Source organism: Perissodus microlepis, chromosome 16 (assembly GCF_051167445.1).
Source record: "Perissodus microlepis isolate ML-2025 ecotype Zambia chromosome 16, ASM5116744v1, whole genome shotgun sequence".
Classification (NCBI taxonomy): domain Eukaryota; kingdom Metazoa; phylum Chordata; class Actinopteri; order Cichliformes; family Cichlidae; genus Perissodus; species Perissodus microlepis.
The window spans coordinates 3,242,642-3,261,373 of record NC_140476.1 but is presented as its reverse complement, the minus strand read 5'-3'; the positions used below and the strand labels follow the sequence as shown (position 1 = coordinate 3,261,373).

The window sequence follows — 18,732 nt, the reverse complement described above, 5'->3', positions numbered from 1 at the left end:
CTCAAGTTAAAACGTGGCCTGTGTTTGTTTACCTAAAGGTAGGTGTGAGTGTGATCATATGTGTGAGAGTGGTTGACTTTGGGTTGATGTGCGTCAGCAAGTGTCATCAGGTTCACAAAAGTGAAAAGAAAACACAAAAAAAGGATTGTTGGTCACCGCTCTTCTGTACTTCAGCCCACACACTGCTACATGAAATATCTTTGCTGTGTGTATTTGTATGTAGTCATGCCATATTCAATATTTCATTGCTTTAAGGTTTATTTCAGCAGAAATATTGTGCCTACATGTATTTATTTTCAGCTTATTCTATGTAAGTGTTTCTAATAGGTGCTTTATAGTCCTGTCCTATATCAGTAGTTCCAGTACTGAGAATCATCTTTGTAGTTTTATGAATTCACTTCAAACTAAACTATTTGCTGACTAATCAGAAATGCTGCCAGAGGTTCTTTTTGTTAAAGGATTAGAAAAAAAGCAATGTTTGTTTCACAGTTTAAATCCGATGTTTGTTTTTAAGGTGCACCATAGCTTTTAGAAAATTCTGGAAATGTTGATTGGAAAGGCGTCGTGACACTTTTCAAAGTCGTCCTTTCTCTTTTACTGACTTTTGCTGACTTCTGCTCACACTCGTGGCTCTGAGCACTAGGCGGCCGGGATGTCCTTGCAGTGAAGTATGTAACGTAAGTCAGTGGAGTGTAGTTTTTGCTTCTAGGTTGATTGGAGTGGTAATAACATTGTTTTTGTTTTTCTTCAGGTAATCAGTTTCCTCACATTTTTTCCTTCTGTGTTTTGCGGATGTTTTCTCTAAAATGTTTTTTACCTACCTAACTTCTAGTTCACTCGGAGCTCGTGTTGACTTTTTTTTTTCCTTTCTTTTTCTTGTCGCTCATAAACTTTCTTCTGCTTAGAAGGGCATATCACTGGCTGCAGTGCCTTACAGCTTTAAGAAGAAATACAGCAAAGTAAAAATAATCTCTTACTTTAGACTGGCTTTAATAAAAGCTGGAAGGGATTTAGTTTTTGCTCACCATGATGAAGAGAAAACTTTTGGTTTTAATATCATGAACATTGTACAACGAGAAGACTTTGTGTTTACTTTTCTCACAAAGCATCCAGTGCACACCTTCAGAACTTTGAAAGACAAGCGAGTTGTTTGTCTTTTAAAATAATCATTACTCAGAACTTCATGTAATTATGTAAATTAACAAAATATGTGCTTATGGCATGAATGAAGGTAAACGAAACCTCTGAAAGCATTCAGTTAAATCAAAGCAATCCTTTAAAATGATCAGTATTGGAAGTTGTATTTAGCAAGTGAATGAAATGAAGGTTATTTAGTCTTTCTGGTCTCTCACAATTTCTTCTGATGTACTTGTTGTCATTTCTAACTGTCTTTTTTTTCTTTACTGTAGCTATTGTGGGTGAAGATCACCCTTCAACCTTTTTACTGTGCATAATCCCAACATGAGACGGGACTGAAAAACATCTTTTTGCTTTTGAGGAAATTACTAGACGTGTAAAAATGTGTTTATGTAACAGGTTATGTATAAAAATGTTTGCCGTTTTTGACATTCTGGTCAAGGAAACAGTTTATCTTTAATAACGTGTTTTCAGATGGGGGAAATACACTTACACCAAAACAAAGAACAGCTGGCCTTTAAGTGTTTTATTCAACAAACGTTTTGTTAGATGTCATCTATTGAGGAATTCTTACGTTCTCTGCTAGTTTGGAGCACTTCAGCAGAAAATGACTTCTTATAAAAGTTTTGCATTGTGTTATAGATCTTACACATGTTGTGTTGAGCTGTTCATCAGTCTCTGACATCTGCTGACAAAAAGTTTGCCAGACTTATAACATGTTTTTGTGCTGTCGTTTTGTACGTCATCTTTCTTTCGCTTTTGTAGAATTTAATAAATAAACAAAAATGTTTTTCTTCATTATCAGAAGTCAAAAATCAGAATGTTTTTAAAAACATAGTATAAATATGTACATAGTATGCATATAATGTAGTAAGTGTAGCGTGTTTGTTAATGTTCTTTAATTAGTTTTTTTTCTTCTAGGATGTGGTCTGGGGATTGAACTCCTTGTTTACGGTAAGTTTTTGCTAGTTTATGACCTAACGCGTGAACACATGCACAGTTTCATTGGAAAATTTCGTCATCTAAATCGGGGGAATCCAACGAAAGAGCTTCCTAAAGGCCTCACCTAATTAAATCCCTTAACTGGAGAGTAAACCTTCACAAATACATTCACACTATTGAAGCTGCTCGCTGTATGTAGGTTATGCTAATGACATTACTCTTAATTCACATCAAATTAAACAAGGTCCTTGTTTTTTTATCCGCTTCTGCAGCGTAGAGAAATTATCTTTCTCCTCATGATGAAGGCTTTGAGTTAATGGGGAATAAAAGCAAGAAAATTGGATTACGTATTACTTATCGAGATCCTGGGCCAGCTGGCTCTGGATGTCTCCTAGTTCCAGGTCTTATAAGGAAAGATAAGGACTGATTGATTATAAATTCTTTAGGAAATGAAGGAAATTGATAAGTAATCGAATTGAGGGTTATATTGAGGAAAAACATAGTTATCTGAATGTCCTTTCAGAATTATGTTAAATGTTTAATTTTGTGAATCTAAACGTGAATTTTAAAAGTATGTCTGATTTTTTTTTTTTTTTTTTTTTTTTTTTTACGTTTTTTTAATTAAATAAAAATAACTTTTAAAAAGTTATTTACTGCAATAGTAAGAAGAGATTAAGGAGTTTAAAGCATTATGAATATTTAGTCCAGTCATTTAATGTGAGCTTGAATAACCTCATCACATTTCGAACATGTCTAAACAGCATCTAACATCTTTAAATATCGGTGGCCATGCCCTAAGTCCTACCACTTTATAAGGAAACCACTTCTCAGGCATCTGTTTTAGCTCAATTTTCTTTCTGTTTATCACAGTTGCTGCTTTCAGGGTGTCAATACAGAAAGGAAGTAATGTGAATGTGGGTTGTATTTCCCACACCAAAGTTTACAGAATTAACACATGTAGCTGACACTGAAATAAATGCCAGTTTTGAAGATGTGTGTGGTTTGATCCATCGAACGATGACGACCCCCTCCTTTGCCTCTTCCACAGGACCTTTTGAACTTTGATGACCCGCTGAACATTGATGCAGCAGAACATCATCTGAGAGACAAGGTGAGACATGTCGTTCAGGTCATCTGGTATAAATTCGGCACACTTGTTAATTATCTGCAGCATCCAAGATGTGCTCGTAGTCCTCATAATACTAGCCTGTGGCTATCGCTCACATATGTAAACACAGACTTTGTACTTTCATTTATCACATTGCCTTTTTAAAATCGTCATTATATCTCTGTATATATGAGATGGCAAAAAAAGCTTATTTGCTCTTATTTACTGATATGCACGACAACACATTCCAGTTTAGTTTAACGAAAATGTATGTAAGTGTGCACGTAATGCACACATAATGTGAACAATGTCTCCATTCATTTGAGATCAGCTACTACACATAACATATAATTCGTAGATGCGTGTTATAAACATAATAGTTGCATTGTTATATGTAGATGTTGATAATCCCAGTACCCTAGATTGATCTACGTGTCTTGGAGGAGAAACATACACACACATTGCGATCATTACAGTGAGATTCTTACTGCTGCATATCCTGCATATAAGCTATATTTAGAAACAAAATTTCTGCTGCTGTAGGTTTCAGAGGTGCTCTGTGCACACCGCTTGCTTTTGTAGGTGGATTATGTGGTAACTTGGTGTGCTTTAATCTGGTATGGTGGGCTGAAGACAAAGAGCACACAGCAAGCTTTTTGAGCAGACAGTGACGTTATGACTCCAGAACTGTCTGTACAGAGCAGGTGCTTATGGTGTTTTTGTGCAAGACTACTGAATACACTGCCTCTGAAGCACGCTCTGCCATTTGTAAGTCAAATAAGACACCATCAAACTGGATGTCTGGGTTTATATATGCTTCACTACCCTGATGGTTTGTAAGCTAATTATGTATTCTGACTATAACTTTAATATATTTAGTCAAGCTTATATTGGTAAGTGCCAGGGATTTACTGGGCTTTTTGCATATTGGGTAAGCTTTGAGCTAACATGAGAACAGTGGAATCCCAATAGAGAATAAATAAATAAATATACACACACAAGATCCCTGAAAAAATATGTTTATCCTGGCTGATTAATCTTTAAATTATTATTCCCGCTGCGTCGCCTTACTTCCCGTCCATCTATGTTTAACTTGACCATCAGTTACCTGCGATTTAGTGTCAAAACTGTTAAAACTGATCATTTGACTATTTTGGTCACATAAGTTTAATTCATAGATTTCTGGCCAACATCTGCAGGGAGTCTGCTGACTGTTGAAATAATTATAAGGCTCAGTAGGGGCAAGCTGAAAGCATTTTAAAGTACATCACTGACCTTCTGCCCTGTGTACGTACAATTTCCCGTGTTCACTGGAGTGTATCCAACAGTGTGTGATAATGGTTGCCATGTGAGCCCCATTAGATATGCAGGTTTGACTGTGCGTGGGGTTTTAAAAGGCTGAGGGTTTAAAAAGTGTTTGTGGCAGAAGTTGCAGCTGTTAGGCTGTTGCAGGTAAAGTTGCATGCAAATAGTTCATTTATTGACTGCTGTGTTTTGTCAAGCATCCACTGGATCTTTATTAACTGACTAAATAGGTGGAAACAAACGCCTGTAAACCATGTATAGACTTAATCTGTCATGTGAGTGTGGTTTACTGGTTCATGAAAGCCTTCTTTCTTTGTCTCTTAACTTCCGGTTTGCTATGACAAATATCTAACACGATGTAGCTGATGAATTCGTTCAATATACCCCTCTAAAAATATTATATGCTCTGCTGCCTTAATGGCTGCAGAGTTCCAGACCTCCTCTGGCATTAACAGCAGCACAAAATCTGTGCACCAGGAGCTTCATGGGATGGGCTTGCATGGCTTAGCAGCTCCTGTAGGTATAAATGTTTACTAACTGTATGTCATTCTTTTCAGAATGTGTTTTTGTGACCTGAGCAATGACCTTTTAAATGTTTAACTATAAGTTATTAAAAATTCATTTCTGATTACAAAGGTAAAGGTTAGTAAGAATGATATTTTCTTGCATCCTGTATCACTCTGCAGTATTCTCATATATTACTCATATATTGTGCATTGTAATTTAATGCATTTTAATGCCGTTGGGATGTAGAACACATTTCCACACAGTCTAGCCAGCTTGTGATGGGTAAGAAAATCTACTACTGGAAATGCACTTCTTATTTTTCCCAGACCAGCTGACCACATGTGAAACTTAAACATTTAGGTGTCAGTTTAATTGCTAATTAACAGTCACTAGTGGCAGTGTATGTGGTGCAGAATCTCTACATGAAGGTTTCTTGTATTTAATGTAGTTGAGGTACTGCTGTCTCAACAACCGCATCCTGTGGGGCACAGACAGAATAGCAGAAGCGCATACGTATGGCTGTGGCTACTTCATTCATTGCTGTTCACTTACAGCAATGAATGAATATGATAATTACACTGACAGAAAACCCTATGAGCTCACCCCCAACTGTTCCTCACTGAGCCTGTTTCTGCTGGAGGATTTTTCCTGTTAAAAGGGAGTTTTTCCTTCCCACTGTTGCCAAGTGCTTGCTGATAGGGTTTGTCCATCTGTTGGGGTTTTCTCTGTGTTCTTTAGAAACTTGACCTTACAGTATAAAGCAGTTTGAGGTGACTTGTGATTCGGTGCTTTATAATTAAACAAATAAACAAAATTTATTTAAAATTAAATTTAAAATTCTACTGCCCCAGTCTGTTATTTAGCCCCTTTTTTCAGCTTTATAATGTGGCTTTAGTCAAATCAGTGTTTTTTTTTCTAAACTTAGTCTGATTACACACATTTATACTGAAACAGACTTTTGGTCGTTGAACCACAGATATATAATCAGATCAGTTGTGAAGCTAAAAGCAGTTTGAATTGATAAGACTGACCAAAAGGCAGAATTTGTTTTTGTAGTGTATCCATTTAGTGTTTTCAGTCATAGTTCTGAGTTAACAAAGTTACTAATTTGATACATTAATGATAAAAATCTCTCATTTCGAAATGTGTTTCAGTAAGTTTTAGTGGTGCTTTACCGCCTGTTGTGGCTTTTCAGAGTCACAACATCTGAAAAGTCATCCAACCGTGACCCACTCCCACTGAGTCAAAGCCTGCTGTAATCATCTTCAGCAGCGAGTGGATAGAGATGTGGGAGTGCGAGTGTCAGTACACAAATATGCTTGTGAATGTGGATGCGTGTGCTACTTTGTGTTGAGGCATTTGAAGTGGGGCTCCTCCTGTGGCTGCTCTCTGAATACATTAGCTGTTTAAAGTGGCTAAAAGGAAGCATCCTCATGAGCAATGCAGTATGAGTGTGTGTAAATCTGTGTGTGTGTGTGCGTTGTTGGTTATAATGGTATTGTGCTATTATTAGTTGTGAGTGGGTTTTTGTCTGTGTACATGTGTAGACACCGGTACAACAAACAGTTCAGAGATAACTCTAAATAGGACAGCGAGATTGTGTTAACATGTCCATTTCTTTAAAAATTATATTTATATATATTGTTGAAACTTTTCTTTTACATAAACTGCTGTATTTGTAGTAGGTGATCAAAGCGTGGTAGAGTAGCTGACACTGAAGAAAGGAGATCATCCTATGACAGATGTTCAGGAGTCGCTGCCCAGAACAAAAAAAAATGTATTTCTCTGTATGAATCTCTCTGTGATTTATGAAGGAAGTGGATTAATAATGAGCTCTGCAATGCACACAGTCTCTGACATTTGAAGTCTTCAGCAAAGACTTTATCTATAAATACTAATTAGCTCCTTCCAGCTTAAAGAAATGTGTGAAAGATGAGACTGACTGACTGTCATCTTTCTGAGATCTGTGTTTCAAACCAAGAACAGGATGATTTGGGTGCTTGTTGTCAGTTACCCGTTTTTCTTGATGTGTAAACATTTTCTGTGCCCTAGTTACATAATACATGCTGACTCGAAGTAGGTTCTGCATGTGAAGAAAAAAGTAAATGTTGAATGGTGGAAAGACTTGAGGAAGGGCTATGGGGCTGGGTTGCATTCGATGATGCACCAACTATATTAGTTACTTTAAGAATATTTCGTACAGTACTGAATCTGTTAGCAAACTGAAAAGCATGCAGGTCCACAAGTATCTGCACAATTACACATTTGTATTTTTTAGCTCTGTGTGCCACCACGCTGGATTTTAAATAAAGCCATCACCTTGTGATGAAATGCAAATCTTCAGTTTTTAATCAAGGGTTTTAACAAGTTTTTAGGAATTACAATTTTAATTACAGAGTATCAACCAAAGATCCAGGAATCAAAATAATTACATAAAAGTTATAAATTAAACTTTTAATAAAGTATTTGATTTCCAAGCAAGACATGGCTTAGTACTTGTTGGAGAAATCCTTGTTGGTGATCACAGCGATAAGACGTTTCTTTAAGTTTGCACCTACAAGAAAGAGAAGTTGGATTCTATCTCATTTCTTTTTACTGAAATGCTTTAATTCAATAGAAGAAATGTAAAAACATCACATTGTTTAAAAATTGTCCTACATCTTACTTATTCAGTGTATTTTTTTCAACAGCAGTGGTGGAAATGTTCTGGACAGTGTGAACAGTGTACATTGGCTCTTACCATTAACACGCTACCAGAGAGCACGAGCATGCTTCTACCATAAAATATCAAATGTTGTTAACATGTCAACAAGCTGAACCGTGAGCGAGCAGAAGGCTCAGAGGACTGTGTTACAGCACGTATACTTCGGTGGATATGAAATACAAACGGGAGCCTGTGTATTTGGGATACATAGTTGACTCTCTGTCCTAGTCCTAAAGCGCACAGAGCGGCACAGTGACCTTGTACCAGTCAGCCCTCGGAGGGTTCAAAGTTCATTCATACAATGCTAAATGTTCTGCACCTCCATTTATTGTTACTGACCAATTAAAGGGACTAACTCTCTCTAACTCACCCAGATGCTCACTCCTGGGTCTCTCGAGTGGCTTTGCTTCTTCAGTCAATAGTCAGACGTGTCAAGTACAGACACACACTCTCTCACCTTTTGCTGCATCTCGATTGGGCTTCTCTTCTCCTCATCAGCTTTCTGTCCATGAATGACCGACAGGGTCTCGTTAAAGCACAAAAGGAGACCACGTATCAAGGTTGTTTATTCTTGAGTCTCTCTTAAAAGAAGCAGTGCTCGCTTCTTGTTTATAAAATACTAACATTTTTCTACTTTGTAACCCACTAAATGTCCTGAATTATCGGTACCATCCCAGCAGGCTTCAGCAGATGTTATTGCCCCTGTATCTGACATGTAATAAGGTATTCCCTAAATTTGTCAAACCGTGGCACAGAAAAAGGTAAAATAACTGTCTCAACATATAAAGAACTGAACGACTGATGGATTTAGCTTGGAGTGAGTTCCATGCATAGACACGATTTCTCACTGTCTTTCAGTCCACAGTACAGGAAGTTGGGGATATGAGTGCATGTGGGAGTGTGTGGTGTAGAACAGGATCCCAAAATAATACCCCAACAATCTCTAACAGTGAACAGTCCACTCATTTTGTGCCATCGACGTACACAACAGACGAGGTTTACTGGGGGGTTTAATGTCCACTCCCAAAGTCTTACAGGGGAGACTGTCCTTTGGATTTACACTGCAGGCTCTTACACGGGTTAACAAGCACACTGTCAGAGCCTTCAGCAGCTCCAGTCACCTTATTATGTTGTGTACCTGTTCTGTCAGTTTAGTGTCAGAGCTCTGCAGTGGCAGCCAGGCAGTGAACGACAACAGCATCGGACATGTCTGCTCTCTGCTGCTGTCTGTGTTTAGTCAGACCAAGTGCTGACTTAACAAGCATGTGATGTAAAGTGGTCTATAAAGGTCTTTAACTCCATTTGTTGTCATCTGAAAAGATGGTGCGTCCGGAGTGGCCAGACAAAGCGTAGGCCCTGCCTGTAGACACTGATGAACTGTAGCTGAAGTGGAAGCAAAGATTTGTGCAAATAATCAGAAAACAGTCACTGGAAGATAAAGTGAGGCACAAGTTGGCTCTAAATTTCAAACTCAAAGCAGCAGTTGTATAATGAGCAGCGTGGCCTTTCTTAAGGTGAAAAAGCCGAGGGAATCCAGAGTGGTGACGAGTTCAGTGCTGCATGAGCCACGATGTCATCCATCGTGAGCGGCCAGAGCCTCCACCTCCTCCTTTCAGACTGTAGCAGAGTTGCTTGTGCATAGTGACACCTCCAGTATAGGTTTTTCAAACAAAAGGCTGTGGCCTCAGTATACCACTCCATGCACTCAATTAATGCAGAGCTATTCACCTGCTGCAGTGCTAATTAAGTTTCAGCTGAGCTGAGTAGGTGCAGAGAGAGAGAGGGGGGATACCTGGGAGTTTATTTCACACTTCCAGGTTTTACCAGCGAGATATCAAATCACATTTACATGCAGCAAAGAATGATCCAGGGTACTGAAATCCTTGATTAGTGGACACAAGTGGATTGACTACAGAAGCTTAGAGCATGATTTTAACACGTGCCTGGTTCTTCATTCTGCTTTTCTTTCGTCTTTTTTGTATGTTTAAAAAGACGACTGGGAACAGTTGGCTAATTCAATGGATGTCATCTCTGTTTGCTGTCCTTTCTTTACTTTCCTGTTCACATCGCTCCTTACTCCGACATATTTTCCCTTCATAGTCTGCTTACCTGATATATCCCGAGGCTCTCAGTTGCTCAGTTTATATATTTTAGCAGATTTTAAACCAACCATTTGAATCCACAGGGTTTAATTTACATTCCCCTCCCACTGATGGTGGTGCATATTTTGAGTACCTGTGCAGATCACTGGAGGAACAGAGTTAATTGCTTTCTCTAGGTGAAGCCAAGAAAAGTAAGCTCCAGTCCAACAAAGTTTTTAATCGACTGCAGAGTTCACTTGCAATATTAAATCTAATGAATCTCAGAGTAATTTGCAGTTCAGCCAATTTTCTTTTGTAAGAGAAAAATCGAGAACAAAGGAAGAGAAACGTATATGATCAAAGTATGTAAATGTACCCGTACTATTTTTTGTGAGTCGTCTTTAATAGAGTTGTTGCTCTTATCCTGTTTTTTCTCATATTTGTGTGATAGCTTAATTAAGGGTTTTTTTGTTTTACTGAGAAACTTCCTAATCTGTGTTGACATCTTAATTGGACCCAGTTGACAAAGAGTTTCTAGTTTAAAATCTGTGTGCACTCTATTGGTGTTTACTTCCACAGTTAATGTGTCATTTTGTCACCACATATTTGCCTTTTTTTTTTTTTTTAATTCCCTCTGTGATGTCACGTCATCTGCCAAATGAGGAAGAAGAGCCACTAAGTGTCACAAGCAGGGTTTTATTATAACAGAAGTCAGAAGATGAACTGTGAGCTTAAAATTTTCAGCCTTTAGTGAATTCTCTCGGCAGTTCTTGGATAGATTGACATACTAATGTCTATACGCACGTCACTGGCCACTTCATTAAGTATATCTTACAGTACAGAGTTTGCCCCATCCTTTTTCCTTCAGAACTGTCTGAACTCTTTGTGGTACAGATTCAGCAAGATGCTGGAAACATCCCTCTGAGATTTTGAGATGATATTGACACAGTGGTGTCACACAGTTGCTGTCAGCTGCTCATCAGTGATGCAAACCTTCTATTCCACCACATCCCAAAGGTGCACTATTAGATCTGTTGACTGAGGGGGTCACAATGAACTCACGATGAGCTTTGTCCTGAAAGATGGGTACACTGAGGTCATAAAGGGGTGGGCATGGTCAGTAACTACACTCGGACAGGCTGTGGTGTTTAGGCGCTGCCCAGCTGGTACTAAGGGGCCCAACGTGTGTAAATAAAATATCCCCCACAGGATTTCACCTCTACTACCAGCCCTAACAGTAGTTTAAGTAGTTTAAGTACCATATTTTCTGCACTATGAGGCGCACTGAAAATCCTTTAATTTTCTCAAAAATCGACAGTGCGCCTTATGTATTCTGGTTGTGATACAGACCTCGAACCGATTTTATGTGGTACACGGCGCTCAAAAATCTGTTAAATGTTTTAGTACGACTTTGGTAAGCTACGAAGCCGCACCGCTTTATGGATTGTCAGAGAATTGCGGTTACTGTAGTCAAGAGCCTCGCGGAGTAATCGGGGTCGTAAACTCCGTCACTTCAGGTCCCAAAGTCGCAAAATAGACCAGCTGTGAGAGAATTCAGCATTAATGAATCAAGCAAGAAGAATGAGTTGAGTAAAGTTTGACTTATCTGACCGTTTTGTTTCGCTTAATGCACCTTATAATCCGATGCGCCTTATGGTCCGAAAAATACGTTAAAACAGAATAGATCAATGCTTTCATATTATTTACACCAGATTCGGGCCCCATCATCCAAGCTCCTGCTCTTAGCTGACCAGAGTGCTGTCCAGTGAGGTCTTCTGCTGTTGTGGCCCATCTGCTTCGAGGTTTGGCATCCTGTGCAGTCTGAGCTGCTCTTAAACACCATATTTAAACACCACAGCCCGTCCGAGTGCTGTTACTGACCATGTCCACCCATTTATGGCCTCAGTGTACCAATATTTCAGGACAAAGCTCATCGTGAGTTCATTGTGACCTCCACTCACCAGGTTGTACACCTTAGTTATAATGAGTACTACTTTGAGTTACTCTTGCCTTCATATTAGCCTGAAACAGTCCAGCGCTTCTCCTCTGATCTCTACCAGTGAACGGCCGCAAACTGGATATTTTCCCTTTTTCAGACCATTCTCTGTAAACACCAGTGATGGCTGTGTGGGAAAGTCTGAGCAGATCAGGAGTTTCTGGAATACTCAGATGAGCCCATTTCGCATCAACAACCATGTCACGTCTGTGGTGCTGTTTGGTTTTAACTTCTCCAGGCTGTCTTGACCGTGTCTACATGCCTCAATGTGCTGAATGGCACTGACTGGTTAAATAATTGCATTTAGCAAGTAGTTGATTAGGTATACTTGATGAAGCCTAGATCAAGCTGTTCAAATTTAATAAATGGAAGAGAAAAAGTTGTTTATAATTATTGTGCAGTAATTCTTCAAGTTACACCTTTTGTAATAGCAGCTTTGAAATATATTTGGCCCATTTTAATTTCCTATTAGCTCAGTGTGTTTTGCCGGTTCCAGTTTTCTTTCTAATAACCGGAACTAAAAAAGAATCAAGAAAACATCAACGTTTCATGCAAAATACGAAACAGACACGTGAGGCTGAACAGATGTTCACCAATCAAGGATGATTCTGATCCCTGACTCATTGATTTGTGCATCATTAGGTGTATCTCTTCAGTTTCACCATTTTTACTGTAGTCTTGTCCATTCTCAGTAGCTCTCTTTGCTTTTTTTAAGCTGAGGTCACAAGCCAAGCAGTGTGACTGGCTGAGTATGTTAGTCAGTACGGTCTGATCTCTCTCTATATATATCAATATAATAAACCAAAATAGTAGGTTCACTTAGAAACAAGCAGTTTGGGTACCCAGACTCCAGCACACTGCGCTCATTCCTCTTCTAGCATTAATTAAAGTCTTAAGGGAGTAATCTCTCAACAGAGAATAGCTGATCCATCATCCCTCCATGGACCAATTCTCAGACCGCTGTCATCAATTCTTTTATGGTTGCTGGCAACTTTTCAGCATTTATGCCGTCTCCCCTGTTTGTGCGCAGACTGTCTCTTTCTCGTTCCCATTTACTCTTTATTTTCTCATGCTCTCCATTTCTTGTTCGTACTCCAGCAACCTCAGAGAAATGTGTGCGTAACCAACAGGCCGCTCGACCTGACGCATAAATAAGGGCGTTGTTGTCAATGCAAGGCACATTTATGTGAAAGGTTGGACAAGAGGGGGACTCTGTGACAAGGGCAGGACCCTGTGGTGGCAGATGGGTTTAAAAAAAAAACTGAAAATAAGCAGAGGTATATTACTTAAGAAGTGGGTCGACAGACGAGGATGCTTAGGAACCAAGGGTGCACAAATATTAATTTAGTCACAAATAAGTTAGCTAAATATTTATAGCAAAACAAAATGGCCAGTTGAAAGCACAGATGGATTAAATCAATCTGTTTGGAATGATTTTTGTGCTGTTCTTTGGGGAAAAGATCATTTACTCAAAATACATTCAGCAGAAGATCATGTGAGCCTGTAGCACATAGTTTCTCATTAGAAATGTAAATAAACAGAGTAGGATTAACCTGCTATTTAGGGCCTAAGTCAGATTCAACTCTTTTTGGGGGGCCCAACTTCTACCCCACGTCCATACTTGGGAAATGCTAGCAATCTGTGCACAGTCATACCTGCATCATCATTAATACTAGTAAAAATGTCCCCTGTGTTGTTGTTATGTGTGAGCAGCACCCTCAGTTACAGCACTTTCTATGATTTATAACGTGTGTAGCTAACAGAAGAGTTTTGCCTGACCTTGCATTTTCTTGTGTAGACCAAATAAAGGAAACCTTTTCACAACAGAGTAAAGCTGCTGCAGCTCAAATTAATAGCCTGTAGCCTCAAAGTGTGTGTGTGTGTGTGTGTGTGTGTGTGTGTGTGTCTTGTAATGTCTCTGGACTGTCACAAAGTGCTTGCTGAAACATTTTTCTGTAATATTATAAGGTTTTTACTCTACAATGTAAAGCAAGTATAAGCTATCTGAATAAAATTGAATTGAAACAGTGTTTAAAGGACTAATGGGATTAAAAAGAAGTTAAGATGAAAAGGATGTTGGCAAGAAAAGCCAAACGGTTGTAAAGGATGGAAAACTTAAACCGTGACTAAAACTAGCGGGTAGCAGAGGAGGGAAAAAAGAGGATGGAGAGTAGAGGTCATACACAGGATTCGTGCATGGTAGGTGGGGGTGGAACGATGTCAAGCATAACCTGAAGGGGCATGATCGAGTAGAGGGGGGGACGCATGGTAAGGAAAGAGGAAGACACTAAGGACCAGAAGGGATATGGCCAAGGAACGTCGACTCGATACAGACGTCACTATTATCAAGATGTCAAGCCCTCCACGTCTCGGGCACTGGATGTGCCCCGAGTGAGAAAAACTTGAAACCTGGTTTTTAAAGAAGAATTTCATTTTTAAACTATCAGACGTAAGAATATAAACGTTTTTCTTTTTGTTTTGGGTTTTTGTGCTTGTAGATTTTACGTACATTTACTTGCAGTGTAACATCTGCATAGGACTGATACTGTGCATAGTACAGTTAAAAGAGATGTAATATTTGGTGAAATTAATATTCTAGTTTTGTAACAGTGGCTGTTATTTATCTTTTTGTTGTTGCTTGTTTAACAGTGTTTATGCATCATACTGTACCCCTACACATGTTGCATTTTGAGCTGGGTGCCATCACTGTACATCAAGAAATTAATTGACAAATCTGCCGAAGGTCATTTGCATATTTTCAGTGTAGTAAAATTCAGATTGATTGACACTTGATTTTTCTGGATCTACATTTGTGTAGTGTCGCCTCAGAATGGCCGAGTCCTCGTGCATACTTCTTACACTTATTTTTCTTTTTGTTTTGTTTGTTTTGCTTCCAATTATTTGGCAAGAAGTTAACATGTGGAATGAAAAAGTGCCTTACAGCATCTAATATGTCCAAAACTAGCATAGCGACCTAAAAAGTACATTAAAATATCTTCAGTTAGTTCTGTGTTTGTGCTTTTTTGCCATTTTTGGTTTTAAATGGGGAAAAAGCAACACAGCAACATTTTTACTTCTAGTTTTCCCATCTAACTCTTTTCTTCTCTTTACCTTCTCTGTCCTCAGGAGGACTTTCGGAATAAGGTTCAAGATTACATCAAGCATTACGCCAGATGATAAAAGCATTGGTGACCCGCTGCAGCCTGCACCAACTAACCAAACTGCTCTACCTTGCCTCTGCTTCTCTTGGCCAACTCCCCTCCCACATGTGTGAATCAGCAGGTGACTCTTTGACTCGTACCACTCCCCTTCCTCTCGACACCACAGCTCTGGCGACGCCCCGCCTCTTCTGTTCACCCAGTTGCAATAAACTTCACATCGCAGGAATGAAATAAACAAAAAAAAAAAAAAAGTCACACGTTGAAGAGAGGACTTACATACACAAGAAAATAACGCTTTAGTTAATCGGTCGAAGGTTACAGTGACCACAGTGTCTGTCTGTTGTGGCAAGACACACGAATGACGCCACCCCGCTGACGAGCCCGTCGGACACGAGCCACGTGGCGATGGAATTGGATGCGATGTTTAACTGAAGAAGACAACAAGTCACGCTTGGCTATTTTTAAATTTGATGACTCAAGAGAAAGATTATCTGTTACTGTCAGTTCTCTGTTCCAGTGCCTGCCATGTTTGTCACTAAAGTGAAAATGCATGTGAGTTCACGCCCACACACACACACACAGTCACAGCCTGCAGTAAAAGGTGAGCACATGGAAAAACACACATTGGTTGGAAGTTGGAAAGCCTGCAGCCCCCAGCCCCATTAGACAGCATGTGAATGACCACACTGACCCATTTTATTGTCATTCTCTCTGCATGTATACACACACACACACACACATGCGCACACACACATGCACGCAGACACAACTGTGTTTTCAGTTCCAGTGACATAAAATACTGCCACAAAAACAGCCAAATGCACTGTTCATTTTTCAGCTTCATCTCTTGTCTCTGCACCACTGCCCTCTTCACTTCTTTGTCTTTTTTACTGCATCTGTCTCTGTTATACACACACACACACACACACACACACACACACACACACACACACACACACACACACACACACACACACAGCACAGGTGATCGCACATGTGAAGTTCTGTGTTGCAGATGGAGAGGTTAAAACGGTACAGTCAAAACTTCTGGCATGCTGGCTCTTCATGTAAGCGAAACAACGACTGGTTTTAAAGAAGTGATGACGTAAGCCTGAATCTGTTAACAGCACTAAGCAACAAAGTGCTAAACACTGTAAAGAATTTGTCAAAGAAAGAAAAGTTGGAGGAAACCTTAAACACGACTCCAAATGACCTCCTGGATGTACGTAGGCAACACTTAAAATGACTCAAGTCCGTTCTTCGTCATCAACTACGTGCACTGCAGCTCCAAACCTTTCCAAAGATTATTGAGAGACGTGCAGCCACCTTTCAATGATCTTTAAAGTGAGCTGCGAAAAGAACAGGTGACTGTCAGGTGAATTCACAGCAAGCACTCCCTCCTGCCTGCTCCGGTAGCTGCAGAGTGTATCGTATCCCACCAGACAGTCCTGACATTCTCCAGAGTTCGTGTGAAAATGTCTCCAATGAAGATCAGTAGGTGCAAAGAAAGCCTTACAACTTTTAAACTCAGTCATTTTTTTACTTTATAGTCACTGTTCAGTGCTGAGCCAAACCGATATTGAGGTTTTTGACTGATCTGCACAGACCCCCTCGTTCTGCTCCCTTAGGGAGATTTCCGAGCTGACTGTATCTTTCTAAAAATGGCGCTATTTCAGTCTCTCCCCCTTTGTAAGCAGACTGTATGATTTCACTATCTGAATGTGTGTGGAGAAAACAATAGCAGAGGTTCATAAAGACCACTCTGTAAATGATATCTGCATACAGACGTGCAGAGTCTGCTGTTATTGTTTGTAGGCAGAGTTCAACTGATCGGTGAGCAGGCTGTAGTTGCATGCAGGTGCAAGCCATAACTGGCCAAAAGAATATGAAAGCTTGGCCCAAATATATCTCCACTGGGTACATCAGAAGCCCAGAAGACTTGAATGTTGGTTCAAGCAGCTACATTAAAAGGCAGGTTTCCAGATTGCATGAAAACAGATGGCAAGATGACATGCTAGCAGGATTACTAGCTAGCTAATGTGAGTGGCTTTAGATCTATTAGAGACTGCAGGAAGGCGTCATTCTGGACATCTATGAAATCTATGAAAGTGCAGTACTTAACAAAGCTATTGGAACGCCTGTCAAAAAAACAGGAATCACAAATATTTGAGAATTCTGTCAAAAATGTTTTTTTTCTTTGTTTATGCAAAAACAAACCGATTTTACATTTTTATAGGTGAATTTGATCTGCAGCACTTCTCTGAGACATCACATTCAACAACTAAAACTAATTTTTCTATTCAATAATGCAAGTTAACATGTAATTTGGCATCTTAATAAAAAAAAAATAAAATAATTGCTAATAATTGTGATTTACTTTTTCAGCGTTTTTGTGAAACAGGAAATTTAAAATGTCAGGGATCATAACAATAACTATATTTTACCATTTAAAAATCAAATTTTGATTAAGAGCTTGTGCGTACTGCAGGATTAAGCATTACAGAAACATAAACAATGATTTTGGTCATTACTAATACTTTTAATTTAGGGCAGCAGTGGCGTAAACCTTACCTGGGGGGGGGGTCTAATAAATGTGTGGAGCTCTGCAGGCTTGGTCACAGTCGAACACTGGGGAAAAGGGGAGGTTAAAAAAACTGCACAGATTTGGTGGGAAACACTCTTGAGGCAGTTGACATGTTTGACACTGGATTAAATTGCTACCTCGAGTGCTAGTTAACTAGTTAAACTGTATTGGCGCCTCTCGGTTGACTAGAGCAGTTTATGCTTTGTGGGATGGCCGCTAGGAATTCTGGACTAACTAGATAATGTCTCCATGAACCTCTGCTGCTGTGGGTTTTGGCTAGTGATTGTGTTTTTGTGTGTGTGTGTGTGTGTGTGTGTGAGCGTGTGTCAGAGTGCATATGTCTGTGAGCGGCTTTTGCCCGGCCCTGGCTATTGCTATGCCTCCGGTTTGAGTCTGTAAGCATCGCCTGTTTTCACCTGTTCAGCTTTGTTTTCACGTCTGCATGAGGAAAACGTCTCTGTGCGAGTGTTGCAGTCTACCGAGGATGTGGAAATGTAGAGGTAGAGGCAGAAGATTGAATTTTTGTGTAGGAAGTTTGCGTGTAAGATTAACAAAAATGACAGTTTGTGCTTCTGGAGTGTGTCTGTTTGTGTGTGTGGGCAGTTACAGTGTGACTTGTGGAGACGATGTGACTTGTTAGCATGCTCTGGTTTCCTCTTTCCCTTCTTTTTTAAAATCTGGATTCATCAGCTCAGATCATTTTTATTTTCTTAGCAAACACAACAACACAAAACACCCAACTCTGCCAAAATAAAAGACCCAGGAGTTTAAAAACAGAGTGACAGCAGTCCCAGATCTGGCTACCCCACGCTTCATTAATTGGCAACAAATTGTCTCGGTAGTTTTTGCCTCAGCCCAACACTCAGTGCTTTTTCTTGGCCTTAATAATACTTTTTCTTGCTATTGGAGATCTTGTTATCGGTGTCCTTTAGTTTGGCAGTTTGTGGTGTTGGAGGTAATTTTGTTTTGTTTTCTCCTCTTCTTCGGATGTTTCTCTGGAAATGTCTTCGCTTCAGTTAAACTCCAGGGCCAGAGGAACGAGATTAACAATCTGTTCTTCTTCAGATCCTCGACATTTTCTTTCTCAGATTGTATATCCATTTTTTAAGATATATTAAAGAGTATATAAATGAAACTAACGTGTCTTGTTTCTTGTGTTGATCGAGCGTTCGGTGACGTGTGCTGTGTCTGTGTCACTTCACAAAGA

General features: G+C 39.5%; 1 protein-coding gene across 1 annotated transcript in view; it reads left to right on the top strand.

The window, feature by feature from the left end:
* The window catches only part of ube2f (ubiquitin-conjugating enzyme E2F (putative)), a 62,659-nt gene extending 43,999 nt beyond the window's left edge, over positions 1 to 18,660 (top strand). Inside the window, exons 8-10 of the mRNA XM_084954636.1 lie at positions 2,059 to 2,091; positions 3,128 to 3,190; positions 14,907 to 18,660. Coding sequence (XP_084810762.1) covers positions 2,059 to 2,091; positions 3,128 to 3,190; positions 14,907 to 14,957 — 147 coding nt within the window. The 3' untranslated portion in view covers positions 14,958 to 18,660. The remainder of the gene's footprint in view (positions 1 to 2,058; positions 2,092 to 3,127; positions 3,191 to 14,906) is intronic.
* The last annotated feature ends 72 nt before the right edge of the window (positions 18,661 to 18,732 follow it).